This window comes from Schistocerca nitens, chromosome 2 (genome assembly GCF_023898315.1).
Source record: "Schistocerca nitens isolate TAMUIC-IGC-003100 chromosome 2, iqSchNite1.1, whole genome shotgun sequence".
NCBI classification, from domain to species: Eukaryota; Metazoa; Arthropoda; class Insecta; order Orthoptera; family Acrididae; genus Schistocerca; species Schistocerca nitens.
In genome coordinates this window covers 459,243,549-459,260,454 of record NC_064615.1, presented here as the reverse complement: position 1 = coordinate 459,260,454, position 16,906 = coordinate 459,243,549, and the positions used below count along the sequence as shown (strand labels likewise).

The window sequence follows — 16,906 nt, the reverse complement described above, 5'->3', positions numbered from 1 at the left end:
GCCAAATGTGAAGTGCGTGCTGTCGTAAGGTTTTTTACAGTCAAAGGATATTCTGCAGCAGCTATTCATCGTGAGCTTTGTGCCGTGTACGGACCAAGAGTTATGAGTGAAGGAGTTGTCCGTGAATGGGTACGTTTATTTAAAAGTGGACGAGAAAACGTTCATGATGAAGAGAGGAGTGATAGACCATCATTGGTGACTGACGAACTCGTTCAGACAGTTGATGCAAAAGTTCGTGAAAATCGATGTTTCTCAATGTCGGAGTTGTCTACTGGTTTTCCACAGATTTCTAAGACTCTCTTGTACGAGATAGTGACAGCAAGATTGGGTTACTGTAAGTTCTGTGCATGATGGGTGCCCAAAATTCTTACCGACCACCACAAAACTCAAAGAATGGCCTCTGCATTAGACTTTCTGTCACGTTATGAGGACGAAGGAGAACCATTGTTAAACAGAATCGTGACCGGTGACGAAACCTGGATTAAGTACGTGAACCCTGAGACAAAAGAACAATCAAAGATGTGGGCACATTCAAATTCGCCTACCAAACCAAGAAAAGCCTCGCAAGATTTTTCTGCCAGAAAACTGATGGCAACGGTGTTTTGGGATGCCAAAGGGGTGTTGTTGGTTGAATTCATGGAATGTGGTACGACCATTAATCAAGACGTGTACTGTGAAACAATAAAAAAGTTACGGCGGGCTATACAGAACAAACGCCGTGGTATGCTGACTTCCGGTATCGTTTTTTTGCACGATAACGCCCGTCCTCACTCTGCTCGCAGAACAACGGCCCTTCTTGAGTCCTTCAAGTGGGACGTTATCAACCATCCACCTTACAGCCCAGACCTGGCGCCAAGTGATTATCACCTCTTCATGCATTTGAAGAAATGGCTCGGGTCACAGCGGTTTGATGACGACGAAGAGCTCAAAGATGCGGTCACAGGCTGGCTCCAGGCACAAGCGGGTGATTTTTATGCAGAAGGAATTTCAAAGCTTGTGAAGAGATACGATAAGTGCCTCAATCGCTATGGAGACTATGTAGAAAAATAGTGCAAAGATGTAGTTGTAAGATGTATATATTAAAATATTTTTATTTAACTTGGTGTATTTTTTTAAATCAACCAGAGGTTACTTTCTGAACGGCCCTTGATACGTTTTGCAGACAGCATCCACATATGATATTGAATGTACCTACAAAATTATATCATTGTATGATACTTAATGCAGGAAGTATGATATCATAAACATTAAACGTCTGAGCAGATGTTATGGGATACAGGCATGGATGCTCAGCTATAAATAAATACCTGGGCAAAGCCAAGTTTCTCTGATAGTGTTATAATAAATACTTATGTTCCATAGGGACATACATCAATAGTAGATGATGATACATCTCTGTTTAATGAACCATTTGATACCATTCCTATTCTGACGGTGTATCTTTGAAAATTGCATATCTTATGTTACAGTTTTGGAGTTTTCAATGTTATTATGTTGTTTAGTGACTATTATTTGAAAATTCATTTAACTTTTTACATTTTACCTATTTAATTTTGGAAATCCATTTCTTTCATTTTTATGTTACAGTATATTAATTATCCTGTGAAATTGGATTTGTTTCTTTCATAGTAAGCAGCAGATAATTACATATTTCACATTACCAAAATCATGAAACTTCATTACATTACAAACTCTTTGCACTGACAAGGCATGCTGTCTTTGCTTACTGTAATATAACTGTGTCTAGATAGCTCTGGGAAGTGTTTGGAAAAGAAAGGTGGTATGAAGCCAAGTCTGCGACTTGCTTTCATGTTAGATCATGTGGATTTTGTTTTGTGAGTTGACAATGGCAAAATAAGACTTTATCAAGAATGTTGACATTTCTAATGCATCAGTAGGAGAAGAAATCTTAAAAGCAGTGTTTAATTTGAAAGTGGTCATTATTAACCAGTGCCATTTATTATGTGAATGAAGAAGATCGTATTACTGAGTGAGCTGAGTTCTTGAATACACTACAATAATCCATTGTTAACAAGTTAATGATTTTTCCATAAACCTGATAACACCAAAGTTCTGTAGGAGTCCTACACCGAATTTTGCTGGACTACAAGCTGTGCCATTTGTATCTATGAAAAATCAAGATGAGTATATTTATTTTCTTTTAATGACTGCTGCAGTGAACTTGGAGGGAGGGGGGTGGGGGGTGGGAACATCCACCCGAATAGGCCATTGAAGGCCGAAAAGTACCAAGCAGCCACCATGTCATTCTCAGCCCACAGGTGTCACTGGATGCAGGTATGGAGGGGCATGCAGTCAGCACACCACTCTCCCGGCTGTATGTCAGTTTATGGGACCGGAGCTGCTACTTCTTGATCAAGTAGCTCCTCAGTTTGCCTCACTAGGGCTGAGTGCATCCCGCTTGCCAACAGCACTCAGCTCACTGGATGGTCACCCATCCAAGTGCTAACCCAGCCCAACAGCACTTAACCTTGGTGATGTTTTGGGAACCGGTGTTACCACTGTGGCAAGGCCATTGGCCAACTTGGGAATAGCCTATCTAAAATTCTGTTCTCCTGCTTAATTGTACATTTATACACATCAGTTGACGCTGACAGCAATGTCAAAAAACTTCTATATTTCATTATCTTTGTGATTACTGAACTGAGGCAATGAAATAGCCCTTCCATACAATCTAGCCATTCATTGTTGTCACATTTGTAACAAAGAGCAGTGCCTCTCCAAATATGCCAGGAGCCTCACTGTGGCCTTCTCACATCAGTATTATCCTCCCAACCTTATCTAGAGACAAATCTTCCATGTCTTGTCTCTCTAGTCACATACCACCTCCCACACAACCACTAACTGCCCACAAATGAGCACTCCTCTCATGACTCAGGACTAGAGCAACTGAATCACATTCTCTGCCAGGATGTCAACTACTTCTCATCATGCCCTGAAATGAAGAATATTCCCCCAACCCTTCCAACAGTTGTATTCTGAAATCCATCAAACCTACACACTTTCCTATTCCATCCCTACTGCAACCCTGCTTCCAACCCCTTGCCTCTTGGCTCATATTCCTGCTATTGACATAAATGCAAGAGCTATTTCATACATCCTCCCATTACCACCTGCTCCTGTCCCATCCCAGGCATCTCCTGCCCCATCAAATGCAGGGCAACCTGTGGAAGTAACCATGTGATCTACAAACTAATGTCTAACCACTGTGCTTCTTTCTAAGTGGGCACTGAAACTAACAAGCTGTCTGTTCTCTTTAATGGTCACCACCAAAATGTGACCAAGAGACTGCTGGACCAAACAGTCACTGAAGATGCTGATCAATATGATGTGCTTCACTTTAATGACTGCCACATAGCCTACATCATCTGGTTTCTATCTAACAACACCAGATTTTCCAAACTGCACTGGTGGGAACTTTCCCTACAACATATCATTCATTCCTGTAAATCCACTGGCCTCTACATTCAATAGTCCCTGTTCTCCACTTTCCCTACATTTCATTCATTCCTGTAAATCCACTGGCCTCTACATTCAATAGTCCCTGTTCTCCACCTATCTATCCCCTTCCCCACTCCCATTTCAGTGCTACACATGCTTTCTATCCCACCAATGAACCTACCAGTCTTTTCCCATTCTCTCTCTCTCTCACCCCCCCCCCCTTCCCCCTATCTCCCACTGGCAGTACAGCATATTCCTCCACCTGTATCCTGCTATTCCTGCCCCTGTCCACCTCATATCCCCTCCTTATCCCCACCTCCCATCCCTGCAGATTGCTGCTCATGTCAGATGCAGTTGCAGTGGGAATCCAGATCCAGAGAAAGTGGGCATATGTGTGTGAGTTCTTCTTGTGTGAGTGGGTGTGTTTTTTTCTATTCTGGAAGAAAGACTTTGTGCAAAATCTTAATATTTTAGCACTCTTTTTCTCATCATGCCTGCCAATGTCCTTGCCAAAGTGGTAACACCAGTTCCCATCAAATTAATGAAGTCGAACGCTGTCGGGCTTGGCTAGCACTTGGATGGGTTGCCATTCAGGTCTGCTGAGAGCTGTTGGCAAGCAGGGTGCACTCAGCACAGCACTTATGAAGCTAATTGAGGAGCTACTTAATTGAGAAGTAGTGGCACCAGCTATGAAAACTGACACTGTCTAGAAGAGCAGTGTGCTGACCACATGCCACTCTGTATCCACCATAGCTGATGCCTAAGCACCCAAGGGCAGAGGATGACATGACATCTGGTCGGTACCATTGGGCCTTCAAGGCCTGTTTGGATGGTTTTTGTTTTCATTGTGCCTGTCTGTGATTCTACAGCTCCTCTATCTGGTGTGTTGCAATCTATACTTTCTACACTACTGGCCATTAAATTTGCTACACCACGAAGATGATGTGCTACAGACATGAAATTTAACCGACAGGAAGAAGATGCTGTGATATGCAAATGATTAGCTTTACAGGGCATTCACACAAGGTTGGCGCCAGTGGTGACATCTACAATGTGCTGACATGAAGAAAGTTTCCAACCGATTTCTCAAACACAAACAGCAGTTGACCGGCGTTGCCTGGTGAAACGTTGTTGTGATGCCTTGTGTAAGGAGGAGAAATGTTTACCATCATGTTTCCGACTTGTAGCCTATCGTATTGTGGTTTATCATATTGGGACATTGCTGCTCGCATTGCTCAAGATCCAGTGACTGTTAGCAGAATTTGGAATCGGTGGGTTCAGGAGGGTAATATGGAACGCCATGCTGGATCCCAACAGTCTCATATCACTAGCAGTTGGTATGACAGGCATCTTATCCGCATGGCTGTAATGGATCGTGCAGCCACATCTCAATCCCTGAGTCAACGGATGGGGACGTTTGCAAGACAACAACCATCTGCATGAACAGTTCGACGACGTTTGCAGCAGCATGGACTATCAGCTAGGAGACCATGGCTGCAGTTACCCTTGAAGCTGCATCACAGACAGGAGCACCTGCGATAGTGTACTCAACGACGAACCTTGGTGCATGAATGGCAAAATGTCATTTTTTCGGATGAATCCAGGTTCTGTTTACAGCACTATGATGGTCGCATCCATGTTTGGCGACATCGCGGTGAACGCACATTGGAAGCCATTCTGGCATAGCACCCTGCATGATGGTATGTGGAGCCATTGGTTATACATCTCGGTCACCTGTTGTTCGCATTGACGGAACTTTGAACAGTGGACATTACATTTCAGATGTGTTACCACCTGTGGCTCTACCCCTCATTCGATCCCTGCGAAACCCTACATTTCAGCAGAATAATGCATGACCGCATGTTGGACGTCCTGTGCGGGCCTTTCTGGATACAGAAAATGTTCGACTGCTGACCTGGCCAGCACATTCTCCAGATTTCTCACCAATTGAAAACGTCTGGTCAACGGTGGCCGAGCAACTGGCTCGTCACAATATGCCAGTCACTACTCTTGATGAACTGTGGTATTGTGTTGAAACTGCATGGCCAGCTGTACCTGTACATGCCATCCAAGCTCTGTTTGACTCAATGTCCAGGGGTATCAGGGCCGTTAGTACGGCCAGAGGTGGTTGCTCTGGGTACTGATTTCTCAGGATCTATGCACCAAAACTGCGTGAAAATGTAATCACATGTCAGTTCTAGTATAATATATTTGTTCAATGAATACCCGTTTATCATCTGCATTTCTTTCTTGATGTAGCAATTTTAATGGCCAGTAGTGTATGTTGTTATTTCATTCTGGACTTATATATAATTTTGCTGTTTCATATTGTCTTATCCAGTATCAGTTTAATGTATATTCTTGTATGCTATAATTCAGTAAACAATAAGCTGAACAAATAAATAAATTAATTAATCAAATAAAATTCTTAGAAAATGTCAAAACATTTTTTAAACTACAGGAAAGGGTCTTAAGAACAATGATCAAAAGTAGTAATCAGCCTCCTTCTAAGTATCTGTTGAAAACAAAAGGGATGTTAACTACACCATATGAGCACATTTATCTCTGTTATGCACATCAAAAAAGATAATTATTGCACATACGATCCTTTCCAATACCAAGGAACAAGATCTGGACTGAAAGAATAAACATAAACTGAAAATAAGTTTTCTACCATGGGATGAAACTGTAGAATAAACTACCTGAGGAGATTAAAGAATTAACTAAAACCAACTTAATTAAAAAGTCAGGTTGAAAGTACATATTAAGCAATATATTCTGTACAATGAAGTATCAATTTGATAGCACAAAGTAGGAGTTTTGTAAAAAATGTAACCCAAGTACATATCGCTACCTTAGAAGAAAATCAGCACAACTCGAAAAATGCTGATTTTTCGCTCATGTCATCAACAAAACAAGAAAGTGGAATACTTTTATGTGGAAGAGTGTCACAAACGTAACTGGCATTATCTGTCCACTAGAGAGCAGTTATGACAGTGATGCATTAACAGAACCTATACCAACAATTGGAAAAAGAGTGTCGCATTGTCAGTTGTGCAGAAGCATTCGGCCAGTGCTCATGCGGATGTTGGAAGAAAAGAGTCACATTTTGAATAGTGCCTGTGTTCTCCATGTGAAAGTAAGTAGGCACAGTACATTTATATGACAAATAATGTTTTATTTTGAGATCAATCAATCAATCTCTTTATTCATCTGTTAACAATATACATTGTATGGATGTAGTCAATTACAATATATTTTCTTATCTTTAATTTGTTTCAAAAAGTTGGAGAATAAATACAAATATTTTATATCAGTATATATAAATAATATTACTTTTCCATATTCAGATGTTCTTCAATGCCATAGAAACTATGTGTTAGTAAAAATTGTTTAAGATCTACCCTGAATTTATGAAATTCTTTAATTTTCTTTATTGTAGAAGACAATGCACTAAAATGTATTTTGGGCTGGTAGTTTACACTTTTTTGGTAGAGTGCTCCTTTGTGGGTGTGTCTGTGAAAATCATCACTGTTCCTTGTTTCATGGTTATGAACCTGATTATTTAATGTTGAAAATTCCTGGTGAGTTTTCAGAAAGCATACACATTCATAGATGTATAAGCTAGGGAGAGTCATTATTTTAAATTCTTTAAATATTTCCCTGCATGACACTCTGCAAGGAACCCCTTTCATTATCCTAACAGCCATTTTTTTGAAGTTTGAAAGCTTGTTTTGCTGTACCTGTATTTCCCCAGAAGATCACACCATATCTAAGCAAACTGTTCATGTAAAAATAATAGGCACACTGCAATGATTCAGTGTTGCAGCATTCCTGAAGCATTCTTAGCACATAGCAGCATTTACTTAATTTTTTACTCAAAACTTTTAGATGCTTTTCCCATCTCAAGTGCTCATCCATCATATACCGAGGAATTTTGTGTATGGAGCTTGTGCAATAACATGGTTCCCTAACTCAGCTTTTACTCTTCTTCTAGCTTTACTTTTAATATTACTGAAATTCATCAATACCATTTTATCCTTATTTATGATCAAAGCATTATCACTAAACCATTTTCTTGTCTCATTTATTGTCCTAGAGACACTCTGCTGTAGATCATCCTCAGTATATCCTTTTATAAAAATGCTAGTGTCATCAGCAAACATCACCGTTTCTGCAACTGTCAGATGGTTTGGCAAATTGTTAATGTACACCAAGAACAACAGAGGACCTAACATGGAAATTATTGTGACAGTTTTGTTTATAGAATGAGTTTACATACTATTTCCTTTCCTGTTTTATTTTGAGATGTGCCACTCCTCTAAAAAATTATTCATAACCTTTTTTTGAAACTGTAATGTCATGCTCTAATATTTTGTCTTGTGCCACTATTGAACAAAGAAGTACATGTAGTGATGAATCTGTTTCAGTTGCAACCATGTCAGCTAGTTCATGAAGTCCACTAATTGTCATGTTAGCTGTGAAACGAAATGATCAAAATGCTACAATTTGGGAGCTTCAACGTCCAAACAATTCTGAAGAAAATGTACAGCATATTATGACCAGCTCTCAAGGTCAGTTTTGTGCAATGACAAATCATGTATTATGTTAAGTACGTTTTATGCAATTCACATGAAAGGTACTTACTTATTTTGTTTATTGCAGCTGTTCCAATACACTATGGTGATACTGAGGTTTTACAAGGCAGTATCGTTTTGAATGATTCTGGTGGTCAGAATGATAACAACCTCAGCAGATACACATCTGCTAAAAACGATTGTAGTGATCTAGGTGAAAACAGTACCTCCACGTTTTTGAAGAGTGTTGCACATAATAGACTTTTTGAAGATTTTGATTCCGATGACACAGATGCTGACCCTAACTTTGTTGCCTATTCTAGTGACTCATCATCCACTTCAAATTCACAATCTGCTCAAAGAATTACGAAGTCTAAACAAGGGGGAAGAAAAGGGAAAAGTAAAGTGTTATTCCCATGTAAATCTAAAAAAAAAAAAAGGACGATGGAACAATTGAAAGGACTCTAGTAATGAGAGAAGCTCAGAAAATGATGCCTCCATGTGGGGAAAAGTGTCACCTTAGATGTTCAAAAAAATTCTCTGATGAAGAGAGACAAAATATTTTTCAGTATTACTGGAAAATGGGAGACTTACAGAGGCAACGTGATTACATCACTATTAACATGACAACCACGTAGCCAAGGAACCACTATCAGAAGGAAGATAGTCGTCGTCGTCTTAACACTGCTTTTTATTTTGATCATAATAGTGAAAAAGCAAGAGTTTGTAAACAGTTTGTTACTGCTACTTTAGGTATAAGCGGACAAATGGATAGAGCTGTTGAGGAATAGAGAATTTCTGTTCAAGGAGGACTTATTTCCACTGATTTACAGGGAAAACATGGTAAACAACTGACTGTGTCAACAGAAATAAAATAAAACCTTAGAAAACATATCAGCTCAATTCCAAAGATTCCTAGTCACTTCTGCCATGCCAGAACTTCTAAAGAATACATTGAAGGTTGTAAAACAATAAGTGACCTTTATGGAGATTAAAAATCTGTGCAAAGAAGAAAAGTTGGAGTATGGTAAGTACCTCATGTATTACACAGTTTTTACCAAAGAATTTAATCTGGCTTTTTTTTACCCCAAAGAAGGATCAGTGTGAGCTCTGCACCAAGTTTGAAAATGCATCTAATGAAGAACAAGAAAAATTTGCAGTGCAATATGAGAACCATTTGAAAGAGAAAGCTCTGTCACAAATTGAGAAAGAGAAAGATAAGAAATCTAGTAATACAGTAGCAGTGTATGACTTACAAGCTGTATTACCATGTCTTGTGGGTGATACCTCAACGTTTTACTACATTTCCAAACTGAACGTTTTCAATTTCACAATTTTTCAGCTTAACAGAAATTACGTTAATTGCTGTGTTTGGCACAAAGGACAAGCAAATCAAGGTTCTGTTGAAATTACTTCCTGTGTATGACATTATTTAAAACAACTGCATCAAGAAAGGGGTAATGAGTCATTTTTTATTCAGATAAGTGTGCCAGTCAAAATAAAAATAAAAACATTATTACTATGTACTGTAAAGCTATACTGACTTTCAAGTGGATTAACGCCATAATGCACAAATATTTAATCTCTGGGCATATCAAAATGGGGAAGACAGTGTACGTTCTAATATTGAGAAACAGATCAGGAAAGCTTGAAAATCTGGTCCTATCTATGTTCCTCATCATTATGTAAGCCTAATAAGGTCAGCAAAAAAATCTGGCATGCCATATACTGTGCACGAGATTTGTTATGATGATTTTTATGACTTTCAAAATTAAGGCATGGAGATCAATAAAAGGAATGCTGACAAAGAAATATTCAATATTTCTGAAGTTAAGATTTTTAGGATCGGCCAAGATAAACCAAATGAGTTGATGTATAAGAACTCTTATAGTGAACAAGATTTTAAAGTAGTATTATTAACCAGTAATCATAAAACAACTCGATAACAAACATCAGAAACTGACAAGCAGAAGATGTATCTGGCAAAAGCCTATAATGCTAAGAAATGTGTATCAGATGCTAAAAAGGCTGAACTGTTGCAGTTAATACATAAAAATGTAGTCCCAAAATTTTATTTTGATTTTTTTAATAACTTGTAGGTTAATTTTTCTGTGCTAACTATTTTATGTAAAATGTAAAACAAACCAAAAAACTGAGTTGATTAATTTCTTGATTTGATTCAAATAATTTGTGCTGTGTTATGTTGTATTTTTTACAAATAAATATTTTCTTATAATTATTTCTTTATTAAATTATTTATTTCATACCCTTTACAGATATAAGAGCTGAAATTTATATTTTTATGTGTCACAAGTCAAAGCCCTTTAACTAAAATTGAAGTTTTATTTGTAGAAAAGCGTCACAATTGAAGCCATTAGGGTTAATTCATCACTCAAAATGAAAGATAAACTATGTAAAAGTTACCTCTGAGTATGTGCTACTTAGAAAGAAAAAGACAGTGCTGCTGTGATTTCATGGAGAAAAGTAATGTTGACTGAAACTTTGGTTGCTATCTGTAAGTGGAGATTTCACTAAACTAGTGGTTTTAGAGATGTGCTGGTTCTCCTCAAGGTAGCGATATATAATAATATCATACCTGTCTAATTTCGCAACACACCTTTGCCCTATTAGTCTTTTTTATTCTTCTTCCTCTCCAACACCCCCCCCCCCCCCCCCGGTCCCCTCCTCCCACTACCCCTCACCTTTTCTGAAAAACTTTACACAAAAACTCTGCAATGGATAGTACAAACTACTTATCCTCTTTCTTGGAAATTACATTAGGCATTAGGTTAGATTATAGGTTATATGTCCCATCAACAGTACCCTCTTTCTGAGTTCAACATCTCACTCATTATGGAGAGATACTGACACAATTTTTCAGGGATTAATTGGGAAGCTGACAGAAGACAGCAGCAGACAGAGATGCATGTAAACTCCTCTTAAAATTGTATTTAATAACTTAAAGAGTCTACATCTTGTATAGATTCAATTAGCTGGACAATAAATAAGTGGGAAGCTGCAGTGCGCAATATGCAACTAAAACATCCCCCAACATCATTTTCATGAACCTGATATTGCCTGATCATGTGTGTAGTGTATGGAGAAATTAATGAACACTGTCACTAGCATATTACATTAAAACCTTCCTTCCTTAAATGTATCCTACCACTCATTAATTTCAATACACCCAGTAAATGACATCTTGTTCTCTATAGATAAGGTCTAATACTGTTGTACACATGTCAGGATTATTGTTTGTGATCATTGAGATAGAACAGTACCCAACAAACAATGTTGTGTACATAAACATTATGTACATATCTGATATGTTTTTTTACCTATTTGCTGAAGGATGTCATATTTGGTGCACCTATGTTGTTCCCTTTAGTGATGTGATGTCCACAGCGAATGGCAAACATTGCTACGATACATAACAAGTGTTTCTTGCACGTCATGACATTGAAGTGTGCACATCATTAGTATGTCTCCATGAGTGGAGATATCCATAGAAAAACCTGCTGTTGAAACTTTCTGGCAGATTAAAACTGTGTGCCCGACCGAGACTCGAACTCGGGACCTTTGCCTTTCGCGGGCAAGTGCTCTGCCAACTGAGCTACCGAAGCACGACTCACGCCCGGTACTCACAGCTTTACTTCTGCCAGTACCTCGTCTCCTACCTTCCAAACTTTACAGAAGCTCTCCTGCGAACCTTGCAGAACTAGCACTCCTGAAAGAAAGGATATGGCAGAGACATGGCTTAGCCACAGCCTGGGGGATGTTTCCAGAATGAGATTTTTACTCTGCAGTGGAGTGTGGGCTGATATGAAACTTTCTGGCAGATTAAAACTGTGTGCCCGACCGAGACTCGAACTCGGGACCTTTGCCTTTCACGGGCAAGTGCTCTACCAACTGAGCTGCCGAAGCACGACTCACGCCCGGTACTCACAGCTTTACTTCTGCCAGTACCTCGTGCTAGTTCTGCAAGGTTCGCAGGAGAGCTTCTGTAAAGTTTGGAAGGTAGGAGACGAGGTACTGGCAGAAGTAAAGCTGTGAGTACCGGGCGTGAGCCATACTTCGGTAGCTCAGTTGGTAGAGCACTTGCCCGCGAAAGGCAAAGGTCCCGAGTTCGAGTCTCGGTCGGGCACACAGTTTTAATCTGCCAGAAAGTTTCATATCAGCGCACACTCCGCTGCAGAGTGAAAATCTCATTCTGGAAACCTGCTGTTATTTTAGCACTTAGCCAATTATCTATTCGCCAATTGTGAAACAGTGTAGTGTGTCTATAGGGGGAGTGCAATACACCCTTCAATGCCAGAAGACAACAGATAGCAAAAATGACATACCACGACCAGGACAACCTCATAAAACAACTAAAAGTGATGATAAATATATGAGAATTACCAGTAAGAGAAATAGATTCAACACAGCACCACAAATTTGTATATAATCAATATCTGTTGCAACAATATAAAGGAGACTGACTGAAGCCGGCTTGAAAGGATGTGTCACAGCAAGAAAACTGCTTCTAAGACCCATAAATAAACAGAAGGGGCTTGAATGGGCTAGAAAACATTGTAATTGGACATTGGAAGAGTGGAAGAAGGTGTTATTCACTGATGAATCGAAGTTTGAGATTTTTTGGAACCAGATGGAGAATATTTGTTCGCTGATTTGTAGGGGAAAGTGTAGCCCAGCAGTGTGTTCTACCTATAGTTAAACATGGTGGTGGTTCTATTATGGTTTGGGGATGTTTTGCTGGAGATAGAGTTGGCAACATCGTGAAAATAGAAGGATGTATGGATCAGAAGCAGTACCACTGCATACTTCAGTATCGTGCAATACAAAGCAGATTGCACTTAATAGGGAAAGGGTTCACCTTACAAAAGGATAATGACCCAAAACATCTGTCAGCATACTGTATGAACTACACTGCATCAAAGGAAAAACAGAAAGTACTGAATGATATAGTATGGATGTCTCAAAGCCCCAATTGTAATCCCATTGAAATGGTCTAGGATGAAGTGGACAGATGTATCAGGGAAGTTAATATATCCAGCAAGGAACATCTCTGGAATATTGTTAAGGATGTGTGGAATAATATAGATTCACAATACCTACAAAGGCTAACTGACCGCATGCCTTGAGTTTGTGAGGCAGTCATCCAAAGGAGGATACCCTGATGAAAGTAAAATATAATGATTGTGATTGTATTATGTATGTGGAAATTAATATAATTATATTTTGTGAGAAATAATGTTTGGTTTTTGTTGTAAATATGAAATACCAGGGTGTATTGAAATTAATGAGTGGTAGTGTATAAACAAAACGGTATTTTTAACTTAAGATACGACAAATGAATTACACACATTTTAACACACTGGCCTTGTATTTGGAAGCATGGAGGCTCTAATCCACATCTGTTCATCCTGTTTTGGCTTAACGCAATGTCCCTAAATTACTTTGAGTCAAATGCCACAACAGTTTTTACTATAAGGTCAGGGCCAACTACCTAACTCATTGTTACTAGACATGTAACTATGTATATGTCTGTGTATATGAGATGTTTTTTGTTCTTAAATTGTCATACCAAACAATGTTCATCATAGTAATTGTTCATACTACTTAAATTTCAAGTTATCATAGCCTAGAGAAAAGCATAGACTTCAAGGCAGAATGAACTCAACTCACCAGGAAGGAAATCTAAACAATAAACATTTATTTATGAAAATAGAAGTATGTCAGATTGAACTACACAATATGTTCAGTGTCTTAGGAAATGAAGTTTGTACCAACACAGACAACAGGGACAAATATTTATCATATGTACTGATGCATAATTAGTTTGAAGGAAAACACATGCAGCAGAAAACTGCTTATCATTTTTATCTATCTATATTTATAAACTGATGCTCCCTTTGTGGGTTTCTCTTTAAGTGTATCATTGTTAACAGTAAGTGAAAATATAAATGAAGATAATTTTGAGAACCTCTGTATTCATTTTAAAATTCTTACCTGAAGTTTAGAATTAGCTTCAAAATATTTGAAATACTGGAGATATTCTGCTATGTCCTGTGTTAAATTCTGTATGACGGTGCTGAGCAGATTAATACATACAAAAATGAAACCCACAGTAGTTGCTGTGAGTTTGTGGGCACTAATTATGAGCACTTCATGATTTCTCATCAGAGCAATCATTAACATCACTAACGTGATGAGCAGCACTAGAAAACATAAAAATTAGTCATTCAGTAGATAATGAACACTGTACAGCCTTGATTAAAAAGACTTATTTTATTGAATTCACTTTTTATGAAGGTTATCCAGAATACAGGTGTCATACACTAGTGGGGGGTTGCTATTGAGTTTGACAGTTAACATTTCCATATTGTTTGTAACATTCCTGTTCGTGTGGTTGAAAATTGTGGCTGTGATTCTTTCTTCTACCAGGTGTAAAGTCTGTGATGACTTTCTAATCTCTCTCATTGTAGCAACTGAAACTCATCTTCAGCTCTATGTATGGGTCAAATACCATGAACCAGCAGAAATAATAATGTAATCAACACCTCTGCATATATTAAAAGGTGTAAACAACTGTGACATACTGGTTATAATTTGATATGCTAATCTTCTACGTCAGGGATGTACAAAGACTGATGCTGAATGTATTGAGAAACAGTACAACAAATTCAGTACCAACTCTGATAAATGTTTCTGTGCAACTATACTTTATTTCAATTTTTGGCACTAGGAAAACTTACTCTCTCAATGAAACTTGAACTGTAAATTATAGATTGCAGCGATCAGTCATCCTTTTTAAATTTTACTGTGTAGATCTAGATTTCAGCTAGAAACTAGCCATTCTCAATGCTCTATTATTTTTACTCAATGTATGTAATGCCTGTTGCTACTCACCATATGGCGGAGATGCTGAGTCGCAGATAAGCACAACAAAAAGACTCTCACAATTACAGCTTTCGGCCGTTAAGCCATTTGCCAACAATAGACACACACACACACACACACACACACACACACACACACACACACACACACACACACACACAAAGCAACTCACACACATGACTACAGTGTCGGGCAACTGAAACTGCACTGCTTTACTGCTGATACATGTATGTATCAACAGTATTAAATGTTTTGCCTTGTGAAGGTAAGTAATGGCCACTACATATTTAATTATTTCATATATTTAAAAAAAATGGTTTGTGAAAAAATGTTGACTTGGATGTTTTTCTTTACATCCTTGGTTTATAAAGGATATTGTTCAAAAAACTGTGTGAAAGCTACCAGCAACTTTGTTCTCTAAGTAGAAAGTATTCTGTAACTGTGTATTCTCTGTTCTGCATTTCTGCATCTAATGCAAAAACATTCATTAATCCACCCACTACTTTCATCAAATAGCTTATTACACTGAAAAGAATAAGTTTCTGTACCTTTCAGCATACTTATCCAGAATGAAATGCATCCAGAGGTAGCTTTTATTAGGTATACACTTGCAGCCTTCTGGTCATTTTGTTTCACAAAACTGAAAATAAAAGTTATGTTAGAATAGGGCACATAACAAATTAAACTGGAATTGGGGTGAGTATTGATACAATAAAGTACTGATAATCAGACAAAATACCAGGATGTGATGATTCTACACATCCACAAAATGATAGAAACTAAGGCTGAAATGCTATTCAAGGAACAATAAGTCAAACACTGATGTTAGCTATCTTAGTAGACAACAGAGTTAGAAATTTCAGTTATTTTTAATATACTTCACTTTTGTGAATAATTTCCGTTTTCTTTTATAAGTAAATTTCATTATGTAAAGTACATATCTCTAGCGCAATACTGAACAGAAATGGTGACAGAAGATCACATTGTTTCGACCCATTCTTAACTACGAAGGGTGCTGACAACTGATTTGCAACCTGGCACTGGAATCATTGTAATAGGGTGCAAACAGACTAATGTACTTCAGTGGTATGCTGAACGCTTGCATTATCCTTCATAGTGTTGGCCAATTAATGCTGTTGTATGCCTGCCAGGAGTCAATGAATATAAAGTGTAGGTCTTTATCATATTCATAAAACTTCTACTTCATTTGTCTCAGTGTGAAGATATGGTCAGTGGCTGAGTATTCCAGGATAAATCCTCACTGGTATTTGCCTACAATTCGTCTGAGCAATGGTTTTGGTTAGCTTAGTATCAGAGTGGTGTAAAATTTATACCCTGTCTCCAGCAGTGAGATTTCTCTGTAATTATACATGTTCATGACATCATCCTTTTTTAAAACTGCATATAAAATTGGCCTTTTCCATTCTGTGGGGATCTCCTCAACTAATTATAGTTCTACTACCACTGCCTCCTTCCTCCCCCCCCCCCCCCTTCCTCCCTGCTAGCCTCCCTACTGTTCTTTGGTTTCTACTTGGTTTTCATGATTTAGTATTCTGTCAAAGTATCTTCCAAAGGTATCTGCTTGCTCCACTGAAGAAAATGTGAGATGTGCAGTTGATAGTAATGGAGTGATGGAGATCACTGGAAGTGAGATGATCCTTGCATTTGCAGATGATTTGGTGATAGTGGGTGAAACTTTGAGTGAAGTGACAGCAGATACGTCTTGATTTTTGCTAGAAGTAAGTAAACTAGGGTTACTGGTCAGTAATGAAAAAACAGAGTATTTGGTAGTATTTTGTTGACAAAATTATATGGATGCCATGAGCATAGATGGTGGAAATTTTGAATGAGTTGAAACATTCAACTACGATGGGTCAATACTGTCAAATAAAAGTGAAACAGAGAAGGAAATTTGACAAAGAATAATAAATGTGAACTGGGTGGACTATAGTTTAAACCACCTATAA

General features: G+C 38.2%; 1 protein-coding gene across 1 annotated transcript in view; it reads right to left on the bottom strand.

The window, feature by feature from the left end:
* The window catches only part of LOC126236346 (ATP-binding cassette sub-family C member 12-like), a 535,156-nt gene that overhangs the window by 95,815 nt on the left and 422,435 nt on the right, over window positions 1-16,906 (bottom strand). Inside the window, exons 24-25 of the mRNA XM_049945576.1 lie at window positions 15,488-15,579; window positions 14,049-14,257 (exon numbers count right to left, since the gene is read on the bottom strand). Coding sequence (XP_049801533.1) covers window positions 14,049-14,257; window positions 15,488-15,579 — 301 coding nt within the window. The remainder of the gene's footprint in view (window positions 1-14,048; window positions 14,258-15,487; window positions 15,580-16,906) is intronic.